The sequence below is a fragment of the Myotis myotis genome, unplaced genomic scaffold (genome assembly GCF_014108235.1).
Source record: "Myotis myotis isolate mMyoMyo1 unplaced genomic scaffold, mMyoMyo1.p scaffold_m19_p_7, whole genome shotgun sequence".
NCBI lineage: Eukaryota > Metazoa > Chordata > Mammalia > Chiroptera > Vespertilionidae > Myotis > Myotis myotis.
This window is the reverse complement of record NW_023416379.1, coordinates 9,037,399-9,064,801: the sequence shown is the minus strand read 5'-3', so window position 1 is coordinate 9,064,801 and position 27,403 is coordinate 9,037,399. Positions and strand designations below refer to the sequence as shown.

Sequence of the window (27,403 nt, the reverse complement as noted above, 5' to 3'; positions counted from 1 at the left end):
ATTGTTTAACAATAGGGGGACGTAAAAATAAACGTGCGGCCTGTATATCAGCTTCTAAGACTTGGGGTGACTCATCAGAAGAAAATTCAAATATTCATAGCGATTACCTCTGAACAGTGGATGAAATCCCCACTTTCTCTATGTTAAAATGCCCTATAATATATATTAATTCTTTTGGGAATTGGTAAAAATAATTAAAAACAAATAGTTCTGTTATGAAGGAAACAATAAGAAAGAAAAACATTCTAGCGTTTGTTTCATTATTAGCATAGATGACCCACTGGTAGCTCATCCTCCTCAGTAGCCTTTGCAGGGAGTCCTGGAGGTGACCTTGTAGCTGAGGACAAGAACAGAAACGTCAGGGCATTGGGCCAAGGGCCCCGTGCTCACCGGTGGTGCCGCCGGAATGGAAGCACCAGTCTGTCTCCAGAACGCATGCGCTTTAACCTTCTTCTCTACCTGAATTCTGTCTCTTCTTGTAGGGGGTGGGAGCGTAAGGGGGAGTAGTTTTTCTATTATTCACTACATTGATACATTTATATTAGACTAGAGGCCCGATGCACAAAATTCGTGCAAGAGTAGGCCTGCCTTCCCCCGGCTGCCAGCACCAGCTTCCCTCTGGCACCTGGGACCCGGGCTTCCCTCGCAGCCCTGGCTTTATCCAGAAGGTGGTACGGAGGACATCCGGTATAATTAGCATATTATGCTTTTATTAGTATGGATAATCTGAGGCAAAGATCCAGTGTCCTCTGAAATCAAGTAAGGTGAATCATCACTCTCAATTTTTGTTTTCTAACTTTTTATTATCTGCACTTGTTTACTCTTCTGAGTGATTTTTAAAAAACAATAACTTCAGCCTGGCGGGTGTGGCTCAGTGGTTGAGTGTTGACCCATGAACTAGGAGGTCACAGTTTGATTCCCAGTCAAGGCACATGCCCCGGTTGCTCGATCTCCAGTAGGGGGTGTGTCGGAGGCAGCTGATCAATGATTCTCATCATTGATGTTTCTCTCTCTCTCTCCTTTCCTCTCTGAAATCAATAAAAATATATTAAGACACACACACACGCACAAATAACTTCAAACTTACGTGAAGTTGCAAAAATAAAAACAGTCCAGGGAACATCCAGATGCAGCTATTGCTAACATTGTCTAATGTGCTTCATTATTGAGTCCCTATGTTGGAAAACAAAACAAAAACCAAAACCAGCATGAGACAATCTTGTGTACCTTTGGAGGTGAGTTATATCCATCATGGTCCTTCACTCCCAAATTCTTCAGGTGTGTTTCCCAGGAATGGAAGTATTCCCTTTCATAATCACAGTGCAGTGATCAGTGTCATATACTTACATGATAACAGCGCTTGTAAATACCGAGCATCCTTATTCCAATCTTACCATTATCCTAATGACGTCATTTTTAACACTCCCCCTTGACCCACATCCATGTTTGGGTTGGGTATTATATTCTCCAGCATCTTTTCTCCTGGAACATTTCCATAACCATTGCCTTTCAAAACACCGACATGTTTAGAGCATATAGTTCTCTCCCCATTTCCACCACATTCCTTATTTTGTGTTTGTGTTCTGATTCAATTCAGGTTCTGCATGCTTCGCCATGGGTCTGTCCTTCTCAGGGTGTGGCACCCCATGTCTATCTGTCCCTCACAGACTTTGCCTTTTTTCTCCCCTGTATAACCAGGTTTTACCTACCCTTCCTACTAATAAGCATGTGAATATCCAGTCTCTGCCTTCCCTCTGACCCCCATTTAGTACCCATTGTACTTGCTTATCTAGTCTTTTTCGTGATGGCTGCAAAAAATGACGGTCAGGTACTCTTTTGAGTCTGTGAGTGGGTGGGTAGGATATGTGTCTGTCCTTCCTTCCTTCCTTCCTTCCTTCCTTCCTTCCTTCCTTCCTTCCTTCCTTCCTTCCTTCCTTCCTCCCTCCCTCCCTCCCTCCCTCCCTCCCCCCCTCCCTCCCTCCCTCCCTCCCTCCCTTTCTCCCTTCCTCCCTTCCTCCCTTCCTCCCTCCCTCCCTCCCTCCTTCCTTCCTTCCTTCCTTCCTCCTTCCTTCCTTCCTTTTTTTAAGCATGAGAGTAACCATGAAAAAAAAACACCAGCTTTCTACACTGAAATGAAATTTAAATTGCTAGCCACATTAGACATATAGCAATTTTCCCATCTAAGTGTGGGAGTTGACCTGTGTAAATACTTCTTGTCATCAGTGGCATTTACAAATTATAAAAAGTTATGACTTATGAAAAATAAGAACTTTGACACTTTGAAAAATATGGAATTAGTTTTTCTTTTAAAATGATAAGATTTATGTTTTGCTCCCCTGCCAGCCTTTGGCCCACCAGGGGTGCCACACACCTCCCATTTGACAGTGGCCAAGTCACATGGCCACTTACACACACAGACTTAATGTATGACTATAAATGATAACTGTGTAATGGGAACGTGCATGAGGTCCCAGGCCTTGTGCTAATAATACTCAAGAAATTAAAGCTCTTACGACCTAGCAAAGGCGTGCTTGGGCTCAGGCCATGCCGGGCTTTGGAGTCTACTGCTGGATGTGGACTCACGTCCTGAGAGCAGAGGGTTCGGCCCGTGCTCCGCCAGCGCTCTGCCTGACGGAGTGCGGATCAGAGAGAGGCCGCTCGGGCCCGCAGCGGGAGGCGCACAGAGCAGCAAGGCCGGGACCCCGCTGGGGTGATGCGCCGGCCCGCCTGCGGGTTCCCCTCTGTGACGCGCGCGGTGGCCCCCAGGGGGCGCTGTCGTCAGCAGCTTGGCCCCTGGCGGCCACCAGTCTCCACCCCGCGATGGGGCAACCGGGAGGGGAAGGTTGGGCCTCCCGGGCCCCTGTAGAACAGCACCTGCCAGGCGGCCCCGGCAGCGGGCACCATGCCCTGGTGGAGTCACCTCTGCCGTGAGTAGTGCGCCCCCCAGCGGAGGTTCACCCCGGGACCTGGCGGGCGGGACGGCTTTGAGGCCAGTGGCTCTCCGTTAGTGGCAGGAGCAGAGGTGGAAAATGCTACACGGCAGAAACATCAGCAGCTTTAGCGAGGGCCGAAGGATGCTCTCCCTGGGGAGCTTGGAGGTGACCAAGCGGGGGGTGCGGGGCCGGAGGGCGCAGGCATGGCTATTTGGCGAGCAGCGTGAGCTGAGTGCGGCCGACGCATGGACAATGAGGCAGAAAGCGGGTCCGGTTTCCAGGCGGGTTCTAGCTCCGTGCGTGGCCGCAGTCGCACGTGGTTCGGGGCAGGACACCTGCCCGGGATGCGCACGTGTGCCATCCTAGTTGGCTGTTATGTTGGAACCCGGTTTCAGCCTTGGCCGCCGGGCTTGGTAGTTGGGAAGGCCGCCCTCTGGTCCTGCGGCTGTAAAGGTGTGTGACAGCTTCCTGAGGTGACGAGAGCGGTGTTTTAGGAAGCAGGGCGTCTCCGAACGGGTCCGCGGGGTGCAGGAGGCTGGTGCAGCTGAAATCAGGGCCGAGTTGCGTTTGCCCAGCCTTTGCACAAAGCAGGAAGGCGCCGTCTGCGCCCGCAGGGGCCCGTCTGGAAGAGTTCTCACAGGAGTAGCCCCTGGGATTACTTAGGTCAAAAGAGACTACAGACCAGTTGACAGGATTTAAAGTTTTTTGTAATCCTATACGAGTACATTTTTTAATGTGCTCAGCCCGTATTTCCCCTCTGTAAAGAAAACATCTGAGTCGTGCTAAGCTATACGCACTACCAGTAACCGCTCTGTTCGCCACTTGGCAGCTGCTCATCTTTGCTTCCCTGGTTTTGACTGTAAACATGTCCCCGTCCTCCCAGAATTCAAGAAAAAGGGTTGCAGATTGAAATGCAGGTGTAGGAGCATGGAAGGAAGGGCGGGGGGGGGGGGGGATGGTGTGGTTAACACCTGCTTTCCCACTATGTGAGCAGTTTCCCTGCATGTCCTATTGAATTCTAGAAAGGTTAGCGAATGGGTTTGTTTTTACCTCATGCTTAGTGGCAGGAAGTTTATGTTTGTGTTTATTAGTAAAATTGTACTAGAATAGAGTTTATTGGGGGGGAGGGAAGTCTTGACATTTTTCCTCTGAATTTCCAGTGATATCATCCACCTTTTCAAAAAAGGTCACACCTCTTGTGTTGCATAAGAAGTGTTTGTGAGTATGTTTTTGTAATTGGAGGCATTTGTAAGAAGTAGTGCATAGCATGGAAATACACTTAAAGAGATCTTTAATTCTTGATGCAGAAGAATGACTATAAGGGTCAAAATGGACGTTATATCTGAATTGATTGATTGGCATTTTTTTTTCGTAAGGAAGTACTCCCTGCTCCCATTTATGCTTTTAGTATCACTCTTTTTTATTATTATTATTTTTTATCCACACTTGAGAATATCTTTTTCCATTGATTTTTAGAGAGTGGAAGGGAGGGAGAGAGAGAGAGAGAAGCATCGATGTGAGAGAGACATACATCAGTTGGTTGCCTCTCGTATGAGTCCTGATTGGGGCCAGGGATCAAACCTGCAACCCAGGTCTGTGCCCTTGACCGGGAATAGAACCTGGAATCCTTAGGTATAGGGCCGACGCTCTAATCACTGAGCAAAACCAGCAAGGGCTTTAGTATCACTCTCCATTCATGGATTTTTTTATTTTATTAAATGCATGGTAACCCATCACTGTTACTATTTTTTTTTTATGCTTCAAAGTTTGGCAAGAAGGAGCGCCTTCAAGCTGGCTCTTGTCCTTTTGCTATGCCTCCCTCAACTTTTGAGTTCCTCTTTTCTGCTCTCCTGAAAAATATTCTTCATACTTTCCCTGACCCAACCGGAATTTCCCAAGGAGCTCTAGTGTCTTTTGGGGACTTGTTAGAGACCAGACTAGTGGTCACATAGAATGCCCCTCCTTTCGATTTGTCTAGTTACTTATTGTGTTGTTATTCGCTTATTTCTTTAACCCTGTGTTTCCTATGCAGTGGAAGAAGTTATGTCTAAAACTTGGTGGGTTCTAGGTCGTGGGTGTCATATGTGATTCCATTTTTCATTGCAACAGAATGTACACTATCTGGTTGACCCGCCCTTTGTGATGCTGTGGCTACTCATTTTTTGGTAGTTGAGATTATTAACTTTCTCTTTACAGAAAGAGCAGAGTAGTACCTTTAAACCTGAAATTTTTAAGGTCATTTGAAAGAAGTAGACACTGCCTTAATCTATTGAGATTCACAAATACTAGATAAGACCCTTGCCTATCCTGGAGTTGCCTGACATTAAAGAAAGTGTTAGCTAGTTGTGTTTTCAAAATGTTTTCGTTTTCGTGAATTGTAATATTTTATCCCTTCTTCTCCTCCCCCCCCCTTTTTTTTTTCTGTTAACAGTTGGACAGAGAGAATCCGAAGATGTGAATGAAAGAGGCTCAGATAAAGAGATGGCTGCCAACTCATCGGTTGTTCAGGACATCACAAAGGATGGGCAGGAGGAAATGCCTGAAATAATTGAGCAGATTCCTTCTTCGGAAAGCAATTTAGAAGAACTAACGCAGCCTGCTGAGTCCCAGACTAATGACGTTGGATTTAAGAAGGTGTTTAAGTTTGTTGGCTTTAAATTCACTGTGAAAAAGGATAAGAGCGAGAAGTCTGACACGGTCCAGCTACTCACTGTCAGAAAAGAGGAAGGTGAAGGAGCAGGAGAGTCAGAGGGGGCTGGGGACCACCAAGAGCCCAGCCGGGAGGCGGGAGAAGCAACACACAAAGAAAATGAACTGAAACAATCCACAGAGAGCCCCGAGAAGCCTCTGCAACCCGAGCAGAGCAGCACAGAGATTTCTTTTCAAGCTGAGTCTGGTCAAGCAGCCGAGGAAGGCAAAGATGGAGAAGAAAAACAAGAAAAAGAACCCACCAAATCTCCAGACTCTCCAACCAGTCCAGTGGCCAGCGAAACGGCGTCACCCTTCAAAAAATTCTTCACTCAAGGCTGGGCTGGCTGGCGCAAAAAGACCAGTTTCAGGAAGCCCAAGGAGGATGAGCTGGAAGCTTCGGAGAAGAAAAAGGAACAAGAGACAGAAAGAGTCGACGCAGAAGAAAAGGAAAAAACAGAAGATACCTCTGAGAAACTGGCTGCTGCGGAACAACCACAGCCACAGGAGGCCACAGAGAGTGTCCACGATGCCAGATTATCAGCTGAGTATGAAAAGGTGGAGCTGCCCTCTGAAGGTCAAGGGCAGGCATCTCCTGAAGAGAGATCCGCCCCTTTGGCCACAGAAATATTTGATGAAAAGGTAGAGATTGTTGCAGAAGTCCACGTGAGCACGGCGGAGAATGCAGAGGAGCAGGAAGCTGAGGTGGAGGAAACAGAAGAGCCCCAACCGGCTGAGAAATTGGCCGAAACCAGCGCTGGGCCTCAGGAAGCCGAACCTCCAGTGTGTGCGCCGGGAGGGGACCACACCCAGCCCCCCGAACCAGGTCCTGAGGAGCAGGCGCTGTCTGCCCAGCCGGAAGGCATCGTGAGCGAGGTGGAGATGCTGGCATCCCAGGAGAGAGTGAAGGTGCAGGGAAGCCCGCTGAAGAAGCTTTTTACAAGCACTGGCCTGAAAAAGCTCTCCGGAAAGAAGCAGAAAGCGAAGCGAGGGGGAGAGGAAGAGTCGGGGGAGCAGCACGCGGCCCAGGCGGATTCTCCCGATAGCCCAGACGAGCACAAGGGCGAGAGCTCTGCTTCCTCCCCGGAGGAGCCCGAGGAGATCACGTGCCTGGAGAAGGGGATCGCGGAGGCCCACCCGGACGGGGAAGGCGAAGAGGGAGCCACTTCCGATGGAGAGAAAAAGAGAGAAGGTGTGACTCCCTGGGCGTCTTTCAAAAAGATGGTGACGCCCAAGAAACGTGTGAGAAGGCTTTCGGAAAGCGACAAGGAAGAGGAGCTGGAGAAGGCGAAGGGCGCCACGCTGTCGTCCACGGAGAGCGCGGCCTCGGAGATGCCGGAGGAGGGGAAAGGGCACGGGGAGGAGCCGAAGCCCGAGGAGCCGAAGCGCAAGGTTGACACCTCGGTGTCTTGGGAAGCTTTGATTTGTGTGGGATCGTCCAAGAAAAGAGCAAGAAAGGCATCCTCTTCCGATGAGGAAGAGGGACCGAAACCGACGGCAGGAGAAGGCCCCAAACCAGACGAAGCAGGAAGAGACAGAGAGGCGGGACCAGAGGCTGTCCCCGCAGGTGCCCAGGAGCACGACCCAGGGCAGGGCAGCTCCTCCCCCGAGCAGGCGGGAAGCCCCTCGGAAGGGGAGGGCGTGTCCACCTGGGAGTCCTTTAAAAGATTGGTCACCCCGAGGAAGAAATCCAAGTCCAAACTGGAAGAGAAAACCGAGGACCCCGGAACAGGGGCCGGTGTGGAACATTCGGCGGCAGAGGTGGAACCCGGGAAGGAAGAATCTTGGGTTTCAATTAAGAAATTCATTCCTGGCCGGAGGAAGAAAAGGTCCGATGGGAAACAAGATCACGCCACTGCCGAGGATGCGGGGCCGACAGAAGTCAACGAAGACGATGCCGACGTCCCGGCCGTGGTCCCTCTGTCCGAGTACGATGCCGTGGAGAGGGAGAAAACGGAAGCGCAGGAAGCCCGGAAGAGGGAGGAGACGGCCGAGCCAAAGGGGGCGGTTTCTGTGTCGGAGGAGCTCAGCAAGAGTCTGGTTCATACCGTGACTGTGGCGGTCGTCGATGGGGCGAGGGCTGTGACCCATATGGAAGAAAGGTCGCCTTCTTGGATCTCTGCTTCGGCGACAGGGCCCCTCGAACAAGCCGAAGAGGAAGCTGGACCACCCCCTGCAGGGGTGTTGGAAAGAGAGGGCAGGGCAGAGGACAGCCCCGTCGTCACCCAAGCCCTGCCCGAGAGCCGAGATGCCGGTGAGGACACCCTCACCAGTGAGGTGGAACCCACTCCCGAGGCCGTGACGGCTGCGGAACCCACGGAGGCGTTTGGTGCCGAGGAGGCGACCGAAGCATCTGGTGCCGAGGAGACCACCGACATGGTCTCGGCCGTCTCCCAGTTAAGTGAGTCTCCGGACACCACCGAGGAGGCCACGCCGGTTCAGGAGGCGGAGGGCGGCGAGCCCGACGTGGAGGGCCAGGAGAGGCGGACCCAGGAGGTCCTGCAGGCGGTGGCGGAAAGGGTTAGAGAAGCGTCACAGCTCGATGTCGGGGGCCCGGGAGCCGAGATTCACACAGCGCGGAAAGAGGGATCCCAGCTGCCAGAGGTGGGGGAGACCGAAGAGGACCCTCCCGTGTCGGAGCTGAAGGAAGAGGTGGACATGGTGTTGCAGGGACACGCAGGAGAAACAAAAGCTGAGACTCTGACACCAGGGGACGTCTTTGGACAGGCCGCCCCAGAACACGCTGGAGAAGTCCCTCCAGTCCCTGAGAGCATCCCGTCCAGTGAGCTCAGAACCCCCTGCCAAGCCGAAACCTTGGTTGGTGTAAAATCGGAGATCGTCCTGGAACAGGCTGTTGGCCCCGACTCGGCCGAAACTCTCACAGACAGCGAGACCAGTGGAAGCACCCCCGTGCCCGACTGTGAGGCTCCCCCTGCAATGCAGCAAGTCAAGGTCATGGAAGTCCATGCAGAGGGTGAAGGTGCATCCGGTACGAAATCGCAGGTCATGGAGGCCCAGGCAGCTCCTGCACCGAAAGAGATGCCCCCAGCACCCTCTGGGCTTCAATCACAGGAAGAAAAGAAAGAACACTCAGAAATAGAAGGGGGTCCAGAGCATACGGATAAAGAGGTATCAGTGGAGGCTGTACCCATTCTTTCAAAGGCTGAGGCGACTCCGGAGGCTGGCCAGTTTGCTGATGAGGAAACCAAAGACGTACCCTTCATTCAAGGACTTGAAGTATCTGCAGACACAGAAATGACAGCTGGACAGAAAAAGGCCATGGAAGTCGCCCTTAAAGATGAAGTTACTCAAGAAGCTGATGGTCAAAAGAATGAAAATACTGAATTCCAGAGTCCTGCTCCGTCTCTTCCAGCCCCAGGGGAGAGAGAGAGGGTAGTGCAAGTGGAAAGGGAGGAAGCGGTGGCCAAGGCAGCCCGAGTGAGTGAAGAGAAGCTTGAGCCAAAACCAGCCGAAGTGCTCAGCAAGCAGCTGGTCCACACGGTTCACGTGACCGTCGTAGACGGGGAGAAGGAAGTTCTCCCTTTTGAAGAAAGTTCTTGGCTAGTTCAAGCGGACAGGCTCTGCACAGACAGTCAGGCCGAAGTGCTCAGCAAGCAGCTGGTCCACACGGTTCACGTGACCGTCGTAGATGGGGAGAAGGAAGTTCTCCCTTTTGAAGAAAGTTCTCCTTGGCTAGTTCAAGCGGACAGGCTCTGCACAGACAGTCAGGCCGAAGTGCTCAGCAAGCAGCTGGTCCACACGGTTCACGTGACCGTCGTAGATGGGGAGAAGGAAGTTCTCCCTTTTGAAGAAAGTTCTCCTTGGCTAGTTCAAGCGGACAGGCTCTGCACAGACAGTCAAGTTCAAAGCTCGGAGGCATCATTACCTCTAACAGCTGCCGCTGTGGAGAAGAAGGTCTTAGGCGAAACCGTCAAGCTTTTAGAAGCAGCTGGACCTTTAGAGTCTGCAGATGCACGTTTGGAACCAGAAGCGAAGCCCTCTGACCAAGAAGACGTTATGGGTCAGCCCGGGGAAGATGCAGCACCCACAGGCCCTGCGTCTCGGGCAGAATCGGCCCCAGTCGTCATACCCGCCGCCCCTGCAAAAGGCGTCAGTGCTGACCTGGAAGGAGATAAAACCACCTTCCAGGAAGGGAAGTCCGAAGAAGACTGCGAGCAGGTTAGCGGGCAGGGAGACAGAGTGAGTGAAATGAGAGAGGAAGGTTTAAAGGCCGAAAAGGAGATTTTGCAGCTTAAGACTGAGAGCCAGAAACTTGTGCAAAACGTCATTCAGACAGCCGTTGACCAGTTGGTAAGCACCGAAGGAACAGCCACCGACTGCCAGACACCGGCCCAGCTGGCAAAGGCTGACCATCGGGAGGCTGAACAGAAAATTGAAAAAGAAGAAAGGGAACTTCAGGGCTCAGCAGAGGCTGAGGCAGCCCAAGAGGAGTCCGCACTGACCACCGTGGGACAAACCCCCTCAGAAATTTCCAAAGACGCGAATGCAGCTGCAAAGGAGGTCACGGCCTTTGAGGTCAAAGGCTCCCCAGTAAATGACCAGCTGCCTGAAGAGCTCGTCCTCCCAACCCAGGAAAAGAGAGAAGCAACCGGAACCAAGTGTGTGCCAGAATTGGGTGATCGTGCCGGCTTAGGAGAAAGAACAGAGAATGAACCCCAAGAAGATGAAAAACGTGACGCTGTCCATTACCCTGAGAACCAAATCTCAGCCCTGGGAGACCCCGAGGCCTCGGGAGACTTAACCAAAGAGTCCTCGGATGCAAATGGACCAAAACTAAAAGAGAAGGAAGTGGGATTTCAGGAAGGAAAAGGGCCGAGCGAGCCGGAAAAAGAGATCAAAACGCAAACACAGGAGGAGGCACAGGAACAAGAGAGGCAGCCAGCAACGCCAGAACTTGCGGAACCCTAAGACGTCAGGTAAGCAAGCTTCTTTTTCTTCTGAAATAATTGTTTCCTCTTTCGTGCCGTTTGATGGCAAATTTGTTATAGGGGAAGCAGGAGCTCAAACCATGATGATTTTAGGCAGAACCTGCCATTGGGGAATGCCCGTCCACCAGACTAGGAGATCTGGGTTAATTAGTTTCTTTTTTCTCTCTCATTGAAATGCCATTCAGTCATCTTGGTGTCATGAAAATAATGATGTCATTTTATCCCCAATGTGACTGCTTTCAAAGAAAATAAAGGCCCACATGTGCGTGTTTGGCCAAAGATCTAAGAAATATGTTGTGCTCACTCAGCCCCATACCAACTAGTCTGTTGAATTTTTTTATGACTAGAAACTCAAAGTACGTTTATATTATACTGCCTGAAATTTATTTTATAGCTCTTTAGAGGAAAAATTAATTTTTTTTCCAGCATTAGTCACACTTTTTTAAATATATATTTTTATTGATTTCAGAGAGGAAGGGAAAGGGAGAGAAACGTCAATGATGAGAGATAATCATTGATTGGCTGCTTCTTGCAAGTCCCCCAATGGGGATTCAGCCCACCACCCATGTGCCCTGACTGGGAACCGAACCTCAGCCTCCTGGTTCATAGGTCAATGCTCAACCACTGAGCCATGCCGGCCGGGCTAACAAACACTAAGATTCCAGGCATGTGACATGTTAGGGAACCACAGACATTGGCTTTGAAGTCGAAGAGCACCTTTTACTTTCTTATAGAATTAAACGATAGTATTGGAGTAGCCAGTGACTGCAGCTCACCTTCACAGTTCTTCTGTGGCTATATGAATGAGGAGAGGAAAAGGAGACTATTTTTACTTTGGAATCTTTCTTTCTCCTCTAGTTACACGAGTGTCTTTGCAAGACCAGAATGTGAAGACAAGTGGTAGAAGAAAATGAATGCTGCTGATGACACTCAAGACCAAGATTTCAGAACTTTGAGATCCCAAGAACAGGCCTGCCAACCGATCTCATTCCCAGAGAACCCCGACAATCCTGAGGCTGCTTCGGGAGCTAGAACCAGTTCTTCCTCAAGACCGCCTGCCGCGTCCCCTTGATGCCATATCGTGTTTCTCATCCGAGCTCCTGAATTCTTCACCTGGAACTGGAGTTGGCAATACCTAGTTCCACTTCTCAAACTGGAGTATCATTCTTTATGTATTTATATGTATGTCTTAAGTAATCCTCCTCCTGTATCTATTGTATATTTTTTCCTACTGTTTAAGGAGATGTGCGGTAGAGTACACTTCCGATGTACCCCAGTCTGTGATGGGGCATGGGCCATAAGTGTCGCCGTGGCAGCTCTGAGCCTCCCGTACAACCTGTGAAAACAGCTTCCTAGAATAACATTCCTGAGCAGAAGCTGCATTCTCACTTTAAAATTCCCTAAGGACGAGGCCCGTGTTTAGTATTACTCTGAAGTCGGTCACTTTCCTATGATGCATAATGTGCTAAAAATGAAAAGCATCTTTAGGGCGGAAGCATACAGAATGTTCTGTGGTTACTGTGAAATTTTTCTTTCAAGCCCAGTGGAGAGTGGAAGTTTGTTTTTTTTTTTTTTTCAGTAGTAGATTAACTTCCAGTCTTTTCTCCTAATTGTTATGGTGGTTTGGACAGATGTGGGCTTAATCCTGAGGCAAAGTAGTGAAATGTTTTTCATACTCTCAAGAAAAGGATTGACTGTAAGTTTTGGGTTCTACCCTTACATGCGGGACCACATTCCCACACGGCATGAAGCAAATCAGGCTCTTTACAATGGCATTTTGATAGATGCTGGATTGTGTCTGTGCCATATTTGTGCCCACTCTTTTAGAACAATGTCACATTATGTTCATTTGGATAAACTGTGATTTGACAACTGACTTACTAGTAAATAAAATATTTGCTTCACTTAGATTTGCTGGTTTTATTAGATACTAGGAAGGCTGAGACCTGTGTTTCCTGCCTTCTGCAAGCAGAAAAAGCTAGATAGAGCTTTCTAATGTAGTTGCTGCATGATGTGACCACTTCATACCGGTTTGAGTTCATGTTCAGAGGAAGTCATAGCAGATAGGTGTCTGCCAAAATAAACCAGGGGCTTTTCAGATGGACGGTACTGATACAATGCTACCATCTGGTGGTATCTTCCTGAAAAGGCCAATTTTCTGCATTAATGTTTGTTCATGATGAGTGTTTCTAGAAAGAAATTTTAAGAAGGCTTAGTAGTAAAATTGCCTTGCAACAGGAATTTTTCTAAATGTTAAAAATGATGTCTGATTCCTGCTAATATATAAAGGATGCTGTTGAACAGTTGCCACACAAAGAATAGTCCGTTATCTGCCCTAAAATTCCACTTTTCCGCAGGTAAACTGGCCTAGCAAAGACACTTTAAAAATTTTACTCCAGCTCGGTACTCCCAGTTTGAGAACTTAATTTCAATGGCCAATTGATTTTAAAGGATAACATTCTAGAAAGACTAGAATAGCCTTTTAGCAGAAAGAACATTTGCTGTTAGAAGTGACAAGTAGTTGCTCTGATACCAACACACCTGATTACAATAAAACATTGGCTGTAGTAGTTGCTCTGATACCAACACACCTGACTACAATAAAACACCGGTTCTAGTGTACGGCCTTGTAGCTGGAAAGTACTGACTAGCTTTTAGGAATTACTCTCATGTATAATAGCCACCTGTGCTTAATTGTTAAACTTTAAAATCTCCAAATTAAAAAAAAAGAAACCTGTGATCTAAATCAGCGGCTGCCAACCGGTGGTCCATGAGGTCCGAAAGGTTGGCGACCACTGGTTTAAGGAAGCCTTCGGAGCAGTGGTCACCAGCCGGTGGTCCGCAGACCAATGGCGGTCGGAAGGTTGGCGACCGCTGATCTAAATAGCTTCTCTGGCCAACTTGGGACTTCTTTAAAAAAGTGCTCGTGTCAAATTTAGAAACATCAATGGTGAGAGAGTATCATTGATGGGCTGCCTCCTGCACGCCCCCTACTGGGGATCGAGCCCACAACCTGGGCATGTGCCCTGACAGAATAGAACTGTGACCTCCCGGTTCATAGGTTGACACTCCACCACTGAGCGACACCGGCCAGGCGCCGGTGTCTGTTTTTGAAGATCAACCAAAACGTATTGGAGATGACAGCGATTTGGAAGGAGTTCAATGGTAGCTCCTCTCTCCGGCAGGAAGACACTGTGCTATTTTGAGCAGATTAAAGATTTGTGTCGTTTGTGGTAAACAGATTTCCTTTTTTTTTCCCTCTTCGGTTTAAATTCCATCCCACCACTTCATCACATTTGTACTGACATGTGGCCACGCAGGTCATCACAGCTGGTCGCCTTCATGGCTCTGCTCCTCCTACATCTGGACGGGCCCTGGGTTACTTCTGTACAAGCTCTGTACCTCTGTCTGTTAAGCAACATTGTTTTACTAACGAGGAATGCTATTAACAACTGTAGCGTGAAATACAGTTAGTTCTGTGTTATAATTCTAAAGCTGCCGTTACTTTATGAAGTTCATAGTAACCGTGTAATCTGCAGAAATTGGAGCAAGTGCCTAAATTTTGCTATTTTTGGCATTACTATGGAACCATGTACAACAGAAAGCAATGCAAGACTTGTAAACTCTCGCCACTTCTTGTAATTGAAGACTATAAAATGTGCCCCTAAAGGTTATTTTCTTAATGGTTCACACAAGTTGTCTCTCTCTGTACATGTCTACTTTGTTCCAGAAGTTTCCTTTGCTGTTTGGAGCTACAGATAGTCAAGGGCTGAAAATTTTAGCTTTCAGTGTAAGCTTCAAGCCTAGCAGTTTTCTTTAACCTCAGACAATATTTGATTCCTAGTTCTGTGTGGGGGCAAATTTTCATTTATCTAAATAAAATGCAACCTAATGAAATGCCATGGGTTTTCTCTCTATAATTTTTACCTTAATTCAGTTTTGCTTGCTTTTCCCTGTCATTTCGTGATATTCCTCACACATTTAACTTTTTAACTACTAAGCCATCCCTTTGTGACACCGCGCAGAGCATCATGGGAGTTTGGAATGTCTCTGGGATATGTGTGAATGTGCAAAAATCTCTGTCGGTGATTTTTAACCTTTTGGGGTCAGGGGAGCCCTTTAATTGGAATCTTATTAAACCTCTGACTGACCTCCAAAAACCCCAAAATGAACAGTGTCGTCATGTACAGTTTTTGGATAGTCACACAGACTTTGAAATCCCAACCAACAATCAGAACTAGAGTTAAGTCTCTACAAGAAAGGAAATGGACACAGTTCAAGGACTCCAGGTAGTGAGCGGATAAAACCTGGACACAACCAATGTGTCCAGTAACCTCAAGCCTACATGACTATTCATTTTCTTTTTTTTTTTTTTTTTTAATATATTTTATTGATTTTTTACAGAGAGGAAGGGAGAGAGATAGAGAGTTAGAAACATCGATGAGAGAGAAACATCGATAAGCTGCCTCCTGCACATCTCCTACTGGGGATGTGCCCGCAACCAAGGTACATGCCCTTGACCGGAACCGAACCTGGGACCCTTCAGTCCACAGGCCGACGCTCTATCCACTGAGCCAAACCGGTTTCGGCACATTTTCAAAGTGATTCCAGAAATGGATCTGCTGGGCAACCTTGCATTTTTGTGTAAATCCAAGTTTCTCCTCTGTGGAGAGTAGCTACAGCGTTTGAACAGGTTCAAGCCTGGGACTAATGAGAGGGCACGGTCCTCTCCTGGCAAAGCCACGTGCAAGTCCCAGCTTGGAGGGCAAAGCCCTCCCAGCACGATTATAGCCAAAGTTGTAAGCCTGACCTTATGGTCCGAACCTGTGGCCCCACGTGGCTGAGTGATGTGGGCTGCGGGAGGTGCCACAAGTAAACAAAGCTTGATCAGGTGCATGTCATTGAGTAGATTCGAAACCACGAGAACGTCGTAACCAGGCCCTTACTTTGCCTCCTGGGATCTGGCTATAAAATAAAGACTCGGCGTGCAGGCCGGGGCGCTGTCTCCATCAGAGAGGGCAGCGTCCCACCTAGCGCCCAGCTTTCTTCTCTTGTCTGTCTTTTCTAAATCCGTCACCGCTCCCTCTCAAGTTCGCCCATGGCGGTGCTGGCTCGGCACACTCCTCTCCAAATTCCTTACCATCTCCAGCCTAGGTCACTGGAGTTAGGAAAATGACCTGGGCCTAGCGGGAGTGGCTCAGTTGGTTGAGCTTTGTCCTGTGCACTGAAGTGTTGCCGGTTTGATTTCCGGCCAGAGCACATGCCTGGGTTGTGGGTTCAGTCCCCGATTGGGGCCCAAACAGGAGGTAATGGATCAATGTTTCTCTCTCTCTGTCTCTCTCTCTAAACATGTCCTTGGGTGAGGATTAGGAAAAAAGAAATAAAACAGAAACTGATCTGGGGTCTATCTTTATGAGAGATTTGAGATTATCACCTGCTCTTAAGTGATAACAGGTTTAGGCTAAGGTGGCCAGGACTTGGAGATGGCATGGTGGTGAAGATAATGAAGAAAATCTTTTTTTTAAATGTCACAGCTCACAAATCAAACATTTCTTTCACTGAGGATATTTTTTCATTGATTTTAGAAAAGAAGGGGTGGGGGAAGAGAGCGACATCAACATGAGAAACAGCTATTGGTTGCCTCCCACATACGCCCCAACCGGGTATCGAACCCGGAACCTTTTGGTGCTCGGGACGATGCTCCAACCGAGCCACCTGGCCAGGGGGAAACCCATTTCTTGAGATAGAAATATAACTGGCGTCCTTACAGTGCTCTACTCTGTAATCTCATAACTCTGCATATTTTCCCGTTGCTAGTTAACACTGAAATCTGTAACACCAGAGAAGTGTTACCTCTGACCTCTTAAGAGAAGCTTCACTGTAACACTCGGATTTGGGGACGGGGTGGAGTAACAGTTCCTAACTGACGACATCAGTGTTATTTCCCTACAACAGGATACTGGATACTAGAGCCTCGTAACCACCCTGTGCTTTTCCTTCAGTTCTAATCACAGTGTAATTCGTGAGCACACGGGCAATACTTAAATTAGGCGAATTTAAATTTTAAAGCCACACTGTGCTTGATCCTGATTATCCCCGTTAGTCTTAGGAGCTCACCTCGTACCTGGAAAAGCAGGTGGGGTTGCCTGTTGAACTTGAAACCTGAACACAATCAGGGTTCTTTTAAAAGATTTGACAGACATGATACTATAGGGTGGGCAGGTGGGCTGTATCAAGGAATGAGATTAACCCTAACAAGTATTCAAATAGTTCAGGGAAGTGAGGCTGTCTCTGCGATGCTACTATATGCTATGCTAGCGCCTCCAGGGCAGTGCTGGGGGCTGTGAGTTTTCAGTTATCACAGTGGCTAGGGTGTTACTAGAATTTTTAAAAATATGTATTTTATTGCCCTAGCTGGTTTGGCTCAGTGGATAGAACCTCAGCCTGTGGATCAAAGGGTCCAGGGTCCAATTCTGGTCAAAGGCACATACCTTGGTTGCAGGCTGCTCCCTGGCCCTGGCCAGGGCGTGTGCAGGAGGCAACCAATCAATGTGTTTCTCTCACATCAATATTTCTCTGTCTTTCCCTCTCTCTTCCAGTCTCTCTAAAAGTCAATGGAAAAATATTGTCAGGTGAGGATTGAAAAGAAAATGAATAAAGAAGTATGTGTCTATCATTTAAAATATATTTTATTTTAGAGAGGAAGCAAGGAGAGATAAAAACATCAATGATGAGAATCATTGATCTGCTGCCTCCTACACGCCCCCTGCTGGGTGCCTAGGCATGTGCCATGACTGGGAATCGAACCTTGACCTCCTGGTTCATAGATCAACGCTCAACCACTGAGCTACGCCAGCTGGGCTAGAACTTGATGAGTGTAGGCCACAGATGTTTGTGATCCTGCAAGGCCAAAGGATAGCCCCCTCCCCTCTTTTTTTAAAAAAGATTTTTTGTGTTTGATTTTTAGAGAGAAGGGCGAAGAAAGCACGAGAAACATTGATATGAGAGCAAGATATCAAGCGGCTGCCTCCTGCACCCCTTACTGGGGATCGAGCCAGAAACCCCGGCATATGCCCTCAACGGAAATCAAACCAGCAACCATTTGGCTTAAGGGACTGTTGTAGGCAGTAGTGGTTCTCAACCTGTGGGTTGCGACCCCTTTGGCGGTCGAACGACCCTTTCACAGGGGTCGCCTAAGACCCTCCTGCATATCAGATATTTACATTACGATTCATAACAGTAGCAACATTACAGTTATGAAGTAGCAACGAAAATAATTTTATGGTTGGGTCACATTATGAGGAACTGTATTTAAAGGGCCAGAAGGTTGAGAACCACTGATAGACTGATAGCAGAGCAAGGATGAGGGGCTAGGTAGGTCACCGGGTGGAAAGCCCCAGGGGCCTAGCATAGGACAATCGACTGTAGGGTGGGATCTTGCCCCCGGTGACTCTTCTCCCCGAGCATAGCCCTGGTCTTGGGGTTTGGATCCCCTGACCTTTCAGCCCCAGAGACAACATCTATGCCTCAGTTGTATTTCAGCTCCAGGCTCAGATAAGCAACAATGCCAGGCACAGCTGACCTCAGGACCAGCTGCATTGGATAATGACCCCCTGCCCTGGTGCCTGCCAATCAATCAGTGGGGAACACACCCTGAAAGGATACACCTAGAAAGCTGCTGAATATTCTATTAAGATCGCCCCCTGGCCCTGGCCTGCGTGGCTCAGTCGTTGAGTGTTGACCTATGAACCAGAAGATCACGGTTCAATTTCTAGGCAGGACACATGTCTCGGTTGCTGACTCGATTCCCAGTGTGGGGCTTGCAGAAGGCAGCCGATCAATGATTCTCTCTCATCATTGATGTTACTATCTCTCCTCCTTTCCTCTCTGAAATCAATATATTAAAAAACAAACAACAAACCCTTAGGACATGCCCTAGCTGGTTTTTCTCAGTGGTTAGAGCGTCAGCCCGAGGACTGAAGGGTTTTGGGTTCCATTCCAGTCAAGGGCACGTACCTCTTGGGTTGCAGGCTCAATCCTCTGCCCTTGCCCTGGTTAGATGTCTCTCTCTCTCTCTCTCTCCCCGTCCCTTCCACTCTCTCTAAAAATCCATGGAAAAATATCCTCGGGTGAGGATTAACAAAAAAATTAAAAATAAAATCCTTAGGCCGGAGGACCCAGTGCGCTCTTCCTCCTGGGAGCACCCTGGTGCCTTTCCCCTTCCCTCCCCTTCCCTCCCCAACCCGCCCTCTCCTTCCCTGCCCCGGCTCTTTACTGCCAGCTTCCTCACTCCCAAGCTCCAAGGCCCTTCCTTTGCCTCCATAATTTGTCTCCCTAAACTCATTTCTTCTAGAAATTACCTTTTCTACCTGTGATTTACCCAGTACATGTTCTCTTACAGTTTGGGTCTTGGCTCTGAATTCTTTTCTAACCCAGGTTTGGTCTGACCGCCCCCCCACCCCGCACCCCCCACCCCCCTTCCTGTCAGACACCTGGTGCTGTTCCCACCACCTCACAACCCAATTAACTGAGCCACACCTGCCAAGACAGGATAGCCCTTCGTAAGGATTTTCCATCTTCTTTAAAAAAAATGTATTTTTATTGATTTCAGAGAGGAAAGGAGAGGGAGAGATAGAAACATTGATGATGAGAGCATCATTGATCAGCTACCTCCTGCATGCCTCATACTGGGAATCGAGCCCCAAACCCAGGCATACTCGTGTGCCCTGACTGGGAATCAAACCGTGAACTCCTGGTTCATAGGTCGATGCTCAAGCACTGAGCCACGCCGGCCGGGCCATGCTCTTTTTCAGAGAGGAAACATCCACCTCATGCCATCTGCATTTCCTTTCTCTCCTCCTGTCCCTGGTGCCTTTTCAGGTTTTGTGGCTTGCTAGCACATCCCCCAGAAACACTTGCAGGGGGGCCCTATGGGGTGGGGGCTTGGGTTGGAGGAAGCCAATCTGCAGTCTCTCCCTGGTCACTCCAGAGGCTCCCCAAACTGGGCATCATCTCTGGATGCTGCCCTCTATCCTTTGTCTGCTTAGGGGCATCTCTAACTAAACAGGTGAAATAATTCTTTAGTCCATCTTTTTTTGCTAACAAAAATATACATAAAGGTACATTTGTTTTTATTTTTTTATTGATCTCAGGGAGGCAGAAGGGGAGAGGGAAATATCAATGATGAGAATCATTAATTGGCTGCCTCCTGCCTGGGGATCGAGCCCACAACCTGGGCATGTGCCCTTGACCAGAATTGAACCTGGGACCTTTCAATCTGCAGGCCTATGCTCTATCCACAGAGCCAAGACAGCTAGGGCCCCCTAGAGATAAATTTAAACAGCTACTAAGGAGGGTTTCTGAGGCAGTGTGCTGGTAGCAGAAAGAGCCCTGCATTGGGAGGCCTGGGCTCTGTAATTACCCTAAGTAGTTGTATGACCTTGGCCCATGACCTAGCACCATTTTATCTCCTCATCCAGACCTTACCTCTCTTATAGCAAGGAGGCCCATCGAGGTGGCCTCCTCAAAAACTATGTAGGGTGTTTTATGATTTTTCTGTGCTCCCAGGTTAACAAGGGCATTGAGAACGAGAACAGGGAGATGTAGAGTAAATCCCAGGGTCTCAGACACGCATTTCTTCTAAGAGCTCATGCACCAATCTGTACATTGTACCCATCTCGTTAAGGAGCCCCTTGCTTCAAATCGGGAAGCATGCTAGGAATGACTCCACTCCCTTCCAAGTCTCCAAGACCCTGTCTTTAGGCTGATCCTTCGTCCCTTTAAGGCAGCCTAGGGGTGGTGGAGGATGCCCCAATTTCCCCTTTCATAGATATTCAGAGAATTAACTGGACACAAGACTATTTAAGTTAGGAGATGTGAATCTAGTATTTTTTTAAAAGGAAATTGTCTAGCCCTAGCCTGTTTGGCTCAGTGGGTAGAGCATCAGCCGGCGGACTGAAGGGTCCCAGGTTCGATTCCAGTCAAGGGCATGTACCTTGGTTGTGGGCACGTCCCCAGTAAGGAGTGTGAAGGAGGCATCGATGTTTCTTTCTCGTCGATGTTTCTCTCTATCCCTCTCCCTTCCTGTCTGTTAAAAAAAAAATCAATAAAATATATTTAAAAAAAAATAAAATAGTCCAGCCGGCGTGGCTCTGGTTGAGTGTCGACCTATGAACCAGGAGGTCATGGTTCGATTCCTAGGTTGCGGGCATGATCCCGTGTGGGGCTTGCAGGAGGCAGCCAATCGGTGATTCTCCCTCTGTGGAGAGCAGCTATAGCGTTTGGACAGGCTCAAGCCTGGGACTCATAATGATCCTCTCGTGGTAAAGCCACATGCAAGTCCCAGCACAATTATAGCCAAGGCTCTTGTAAGCTTGACCTTATAGTCCGAACCTGTGGCCCCAGGTGGCTGAGTGACGTGGGCTGCGGGAGGTGCCGCAAGTAAACAAAGCTTGATCAGGTGCATGTCATTGAGTAGATTCGAAACCGTGAGAACGTTGTGACCAGGCCTTACTTTGCCTCCTGGGATCTGGCTATAAAATAAAGACTCGGTTTGCAGGCCGAGGCGCTGTCTCGCCATCAGAGAGGGCAGCGTCCCACCTAGCGCCCAGCTTTCTTCTCTTGTCTGTCTTTTCTAAATCCTTCACCGCCCCCTCAGGCTCAGGGAACCTGGCTGTGCCAGCGCGGCACACCCCTCATTATTGTTATTTCTGTTTCTCTCTCCCTTCTCCCTTCTTCTCTGAAATCAATGAAAATATATATATTTTAAACAAAAAAATCGGCAGAAACCACTCAATATTTCATAACCTAGTTTATATAGCATGAACCTAAGCAAACATTCCTTGGCCTTTTCCTTCCTTGTAAAAGAAAGTTGGGTAACACCATCTCCAGACCCATTCCTGGTCAAACTTTGATTGTTCATAGCATCTTCATATAGACTTTCCTCATTTAACTCTCACACTATGATGACACAATTCCGTTATCAATGTCTTCATTTAACAAATGTGGAAAATGCCATTCAGGTCAGGAAACTGCCCAAAGTTCCACAGGCAGAGGAGGAGGAGACAGAGCAAGAAAGCATCTCCATTTCCCCTCCTTGCATCGTTTTGGGCTGACAAAGTCATACATAGATAAAATATGTACCCATTTAATTAAATGTTTATTTAATGAAAGTATGTATAAAAACTTACAAATCTTAGAACTCAACTATACATGAAATAGGAGGATGGGATGGTCAGTTTTAACATATACGTACACAGCATTGCTATTGTTCTCCCCTCTCCCCTTCGGTCCTTACTTCTGGCTCCTGTTTTGTCCCAAGGAAAGACTAATGGACCAATTTTACTGTTCTCAGGCCAATAGAGGAAACTTCAGGTGTTAAAAAAACTGGAGACTAAATATCAAAGTCATGTTTTTTCCCAAACAGTAATTAGGTTTTTTTGGTCCTGATTTCTCTTTGCCATTTTTGATGTTTTCACTGAGTGTTGCCAGTAAACTATTAGCATTAATTTTAAAAACCCTTAAGGCTCCCATGTTCTGCTCACAGCTTCCCCTATGAGATCCTGTATCCCTTTTCCTGCAGCAGACACACTGATTTAAAAGCAGCAGGTTGGTGCTAATACAAATTTACCACTGGCAACTGCTAGAATGGCATGTCAACACTATTCAGAAAGACCATCGACAGAATAGCACTTTCAATCTCATTTTTAAAACCAACACGTTTATCAAAAATGAAAATACAGTACTCTGTTGTTCAACTTTGAAAGAAGCCAGCAATTAGATAAGGCATGTGCATTAATTCACCTGTTTGTCGCAAGGATCACACGTTTTTCTCTTACAAACACACAAACTCACAGCTTGTCATGTTTTATCCAAAAATTAAGATTGCCATCACATTATTACTTTTTTTCCCGTGTTTTGTTCAAGGAGGTTTCTTAACTAATGATTTTTCTTGACTGGACATAATCTCAAAGAACGCATTCTGAAATGAGACACCTGGAGGATGAGTACTAAGAGTGTTCTCTTGGGTTTAAGGTTTTCCACCCGAGACTTTGCATAGTAAAGAGCCCAGCTGTGTCTCCAAGAAGCATGCTGGATTTCCTGACATTGTTTTTCTGAGAAGGAAGACACTACCCGGGGAAGGTCATAATTTTAGCTTACCAAATTGCATTCTGGTTGTTTGGTTTTGTTAAATACCCTTCATTAGTTCCAAGCAAGTATGCTTTTAAATAATCTAAGACTCAAAACCCATTTGAGTGTACAAGTACTACTGGCTATAATCTTTCCGATGTCCCCTGAATGAAAGCAAATGTTCCAGGTTTATAATGCACAGAGCCTTACGGAGGAGGGGGAGGAGGGGCTGGGGACACGGGCAAGGAGAGGGGCAAGGGACCCGGGACCTCTCGTATCATGCCATGGAGAACGATAGTTCTGAATCGGGAAAGGGAAGGAAGACAGTCTTTGTAAAAAAAATGACAGTTTTAAAAAGATACCTAACATTCAGTCTAACAACACCGTTTCCTGTTCCTTTTTAATGCTCGCTAACACGGGGTGGTCGGGTTCCGTGACTTCAGAGTCCCCGCTGCCCAGGAGGATGGACCGCCCCTCGTCCAGGGCGAAGACGTCCGAGTTCTGGTTTTGGCAGGAGTGTTTGACAACCTCGTTGGGAGTGGAGAACGTCTTGTCGCACAGGTTGCACTTGTAGGGTTTGTTAGTTTGTACCAGCATGTTGTCCATCTGGCTGCCCTCCTCGAACGTGCAGAGCTCCAGGGTCTGCTTGTCCACCATGGTGTAGGTGTCGATGCTCTGGTTGAGGCACACGTGCCGGGCGGCCTGGTTGGCCCGGCAGAAGCTCTTGTCGCAGGTGCTGCACTTGAAGGGCTTCCCGGTGTGAATGTACATGTGCTCCCGCCAGTGGCTCTTCTGGATGAACTTGCGCCCACAGATGGTGCACTCATACTTGCGCCTCTTGACCTCCCGCTCTTGGTCCGCCTGCTCCAAGTTGTCAATGTCCGCGATGTCCGAGGGCGGCGGCGTCTCCGAGTGCTGCTGGCCGTCGATGATGGGGGAGTCGGAGATGTGCTGCAGCTCGCTGTCGCTGATCATCCCGGCCTCGGGCGCCTCCATGGCGTCCTTCCCCAGGTCCGCGGCGTTGCTGCAGAGAGACAGGGGCCCGCGGCCCTCCCCGGGCTGGCTGGCCGCGAAGGGCACCCCGGTGTGGATCTGCAGGTGCTCCCGCAGGCTGCTCCGCAGGGCGAAGCGCCGCCCGCACAGGTGGCAGGCGTAGTACTTGGGGAAGCTGCCGTTCCTCTTCATGATGCTCGGCTTGACGTGGGCGATGGTGAGGGAGGAGGGCTGCTCGTCAGAGGAAGAGGCTTCCAGGTTGGCCTCCTCCCCGGCGGCGGCGGCGGCGGGAGGAACAGGAGTGGAAACGAGTTCTGGAGACAGGGAGGTCTGCAGGGGGTCCGAGGGGGTCATGTGTGTCCGGCTGACCTGGGGCAGATTTGAAGTCAGCTGGGAGAGCTGCGTGGCTTCGGGCACCTGCTCCTGGCTCACCCTGGAGGTCTGGGGCCGGGGTTCTCGCCCGAGTTTCTCAGGTATCGGAGCCATCTTGGTGGCCTGTCTCAACTGATGGTCTGCGATCTGAATGCCATACAAGGAGGAGGCCAGCGGGAACACCTGGTCGGGGTGAGAGAAGGCGCCCTGGCTGGCCAGGCTGGCCTCCTGGATCAGAGGGTAGGCGTGGAGGAACTTGATCCCCTGCTCCAGGCGCACAGGGTCGATGAGCTGAGGCGCCATCTTCCCAGTGTACATCAGGTGTAAGAGGTAGCTGAAAATGTCGGGCTGGATGTCAGTCGGTTTCAGACGGACACATTCACTGAAAGAAAGAACAAGTCAGAAGTCTGTCAGTCAATGTGTCAGTAACTGTCTCAAATGATAACATCCAGCCTGAAGGAAAAAACAAGCACTTTCTAAAAAGGTGAATGAAACATGAACATTTCCCATTTCTTACTGTTAGTGTCATGAATGGAATACTCAAGGACATAATGGGAATCCATATAATTTAACATTAATTATATTAGGAACAGAGAGAAATACAGTAAGTATATCTTCAAGGACTGAGAAAGAAAAAGTTCATGTTAAACAAATGAGGTATCCTAACTTATAGTCTTGAAGCAGTTTTTCTCCTAGTGGTTTATGTAAAGTGTATCCTACCAAGTCTGTGTTTTATGGAGCGGATCCTTCACTATCAGTCTGAGTGGCCGGTGGCCCAGTAATGGTTAGGAACCAGTGACCTGGCACATCCTTTGCTCAAAGTCTAGGGTTCTGTATGGATCCAAGGTCACCCAGAGTTCAGTAGGAGACCTTTTAAAGTAAATCAAACAACCTTCCTGATTTTAAAAGTTTCTTCATTTGTAAAATGACATGGGGAGCTGGACTAGTCAGAACAAGTGGCCAAGAGCAAGACAACAAAAGTGAGAAAAACAAAGCCTATTTCTGTCTGTCTGCAACTCTCTGATCTACGTCCAGCAAGGCGGTGACGGAGATGAAGGCCGGCCTCGGCCCAGCTCTGGCACCGTCGGGTCACCTTCCCAGTGCTGCGAGACTGCACTCAAGGGTGGCTGCAGGCCCTGGCCAGGGGAGCTCAGCTGGTTAGAACGTCGTTCTGATACTCCAAGGTTGCAGGTTCAATGGGCACATGCAAGAATAAACTAATGAATGTCTAAATAAGTGGGACCACAAATCAATCTATCCCTCTCCCTTAAAAAAAAGGTGGTTCTAGGACAACTCAGTTCCTTAATCAAATGTCACCGTCGTCGTCATCATCATCGGAACTGCAGCTGGGCTTTCCAGGCATTACTTCACATAATTGCCATTAACTCTCATATTACAGATAAGGACCCAGGCTCAAAGGAATTCATACCTTGCTCAGTATCACAGAGTTATTAAGTGGTAAAATGGGGAATTAAATCTGGGTCTAATACCAAAGCCATGATACCAAGATTCCTTAGAGCAGTGGTTCTCAACCTGTGGGTCGCGACCCCATTGGCGGTCGAACGACCCTTTCACAGGGGTCACCTAAGACCATCCTGAATATCAGATATTTACATGATGATTCATAACAGTAGCAACATTACAGTTATGAAGTAGCAACGAAAATAATTTTATGGTTGGGTCACAACATGAGGAACTGTATTTAAAGGGCCAGATGGTTGAGAACCACTGCCTTAGAGCATTAAAACAATCCTGTGTAAAAACAAACAAACAAACAAATGAAAACAAAGAAACCAATCCTGTGTAGTAAATGAGGCAGATGTGATTATTCCCATTTGACAGACATGGAAACTGAGGCTTCAAAAAGTGAAGTGATCTATGGGAGGTACCTATGGCAGATGTGGGCTGGTTGATTTTCCAGCTCTTAGATTTTAGTGTTTGCATCGCCCCTGAAAAGGCATCCTGAGCCAAGCAGCGATAGTCAAGAGTGCTTCCTGGACCATCAGCAGTGACAGAAGTTCTGCAACATTAAAAGTCAGGGAGATACAGCTCTGCATATTATAGGGCACGTGCTATCAGCCACCGAATGGATGTACTCTATAGACAATGCATTTTCAGCTCCAAAGACACCCTCCTTAAATGCTTTTAGGTTTTATAATCATTTTTTTTTTTAATTTGTGAATAATTTTCTTTTAAATATGTATTTTTTATTTTTCAATTACAGTTGACACACAATATTGTTAGTTTCAGGTGTATATTACATAACTACTAAGTGATCATCCCAATCTCACACCCATTGGACGTCATAGATGGCTATTAGAATATTACTGACTGTACTATTCCCTATGCCGAACTTTACATTCACATGACTATTTGTAACTACCAATTTGTACTTCTTAATCCCCTCAACCCTTTTCACCCATTCCTCCAACCCCCTTTTATCTGGCAACCATCAAATGTTCTCTGTATCTGTGAATGTTTCTGTTCTGCTTGTTTGTTTTTTCATATTCACTTGCTGATAGATATGTATTTATTGCCATTTTATTATTCATATTTTTTCTTTTTCTTCTTCTTAAAGAAGACCCTTTAACATTTCATGTAATATTGGTTTGGTGTTGGTGAACTCCTTCAGCTTTTTCTTGTCTGGGAAGCTCTTTATCTGCCCTTCAATTCTAACTAACAGCCTTGCTGGGTAGATTAATCTTGGTTGCAGGTCCTTGTTTTCCATCACTTTGAATATTTCTTGCCATTCCCTTCTGGCCTGCAAAGTTTCTGCTGAAAAATCAGCTACAGTCTTATGGGAACTGCTTGTAGGTAACGAACTTCTTGTCTCTTGCTGCTTTTAAGATTCTCTCGTTCTTTAACCTTTGGCAATTTAATTATGTGTCTTGGTGTGGGCCTCTTTGGGTTCATTTTGTTTGGGACTCCCTGAACTTATGTGTCTTTTTCCTTCACCAGGTTAGGGAAGTGTTCTGTCATTATTTTTTCAAATAGGTTTTCAATATCTTGCTCTTTCTCATCTCCTTCTGCACCCCCCATAATACAAATGTTGGTACACTTGAAGTTGTCCCAGAGGCTCCAGAGGCTCCTTACACAACTCTCATTTTTTGGGATTCTTTTTGTTTTTTGTTATTCTGATTGGGTGTTTTTTGCTTCCTTATATTCTAAATTGCTGATTTGATTCTTTTTTTAAAATTTTTTTTTTAAAGAGAGAGAAACATCAACATTGATTGCTGCCTCCTGAACACCCCTGTTGGAGATTGAGCCCACACAACCAGGCACGTGCCTTGACCGGAAATCAAACTGGCAACCTCTTGGTGCACGGGTCGACGCTCAACC

At 47.8% G+C, this 27,403-nt stretch overlaps 2 protein-coding genes across 10 annotated transcripts in view; one reads left to right on the top strand and one right to left on the bottom strand.

Annotated features, from left to right (window-relative positions):
* The window catches only part of AKAP12 (A-kinase anchoring protein 12), a 75,635-nt gene extending 61,168 nt beyond the window's left edge, over positions 1 to 14,467 (top strand). For 3 of the 4 annotated variants that reach the window (XM_036316407.1, XM_036316408.1, XM_036316410.1), the window contains 2 exons: positions 5,365 to 10,558; positions 11,429 to 14,467. In XM_036316407.1, the coding sequence (XP_036172300.1) occupies positions 5,365 to 10,550 (5,186 nt within the window). In that variant the 3' untranslated portion in view covers positions 10,551 to 10,558; positions 11,429 to 14,467. The remainder of the gene's footprint in view (positions 1 to 5,364; positions 10,559 to 11,428) is intronic. The other variant, XM_036316409.1, reaches the window with a different exon arrangement.
* A 7,238-nt stretch (positions 14,468 to 21,705) lies between these two features.
* The window catches only part of ZBTB2 (zinc finger and BTB domain containing 2), a 29,963-nt gene continuing 24,265 nt past the window's right edge, over positions 21,706 to 27,403 (bottom strand). For 3 of the 6 annotated variants that reach the window (XM_036317353.1, XM_036317354.1, XM_036317351.1), the window contains one exon: positions 21,706 to 24,446. In XM_036317353.1, coding sequence (XP_036173246.1) covers positions 23,069 to 24,382 — 1,314 coding nt within the window. In that variant the 5' untranslated portion in view covers positions 24,383 to 24,446 and the 3' untranslated portion in view covers positions 21,706 to 23,068. The remainder of the gene's footprint in view (positions 24,447 to 27,403) is intronic. The other 3 variants (XM_036317350.1, XM_036317352.1, XM_036317355.1) reach the window with 1 other exon arrangement.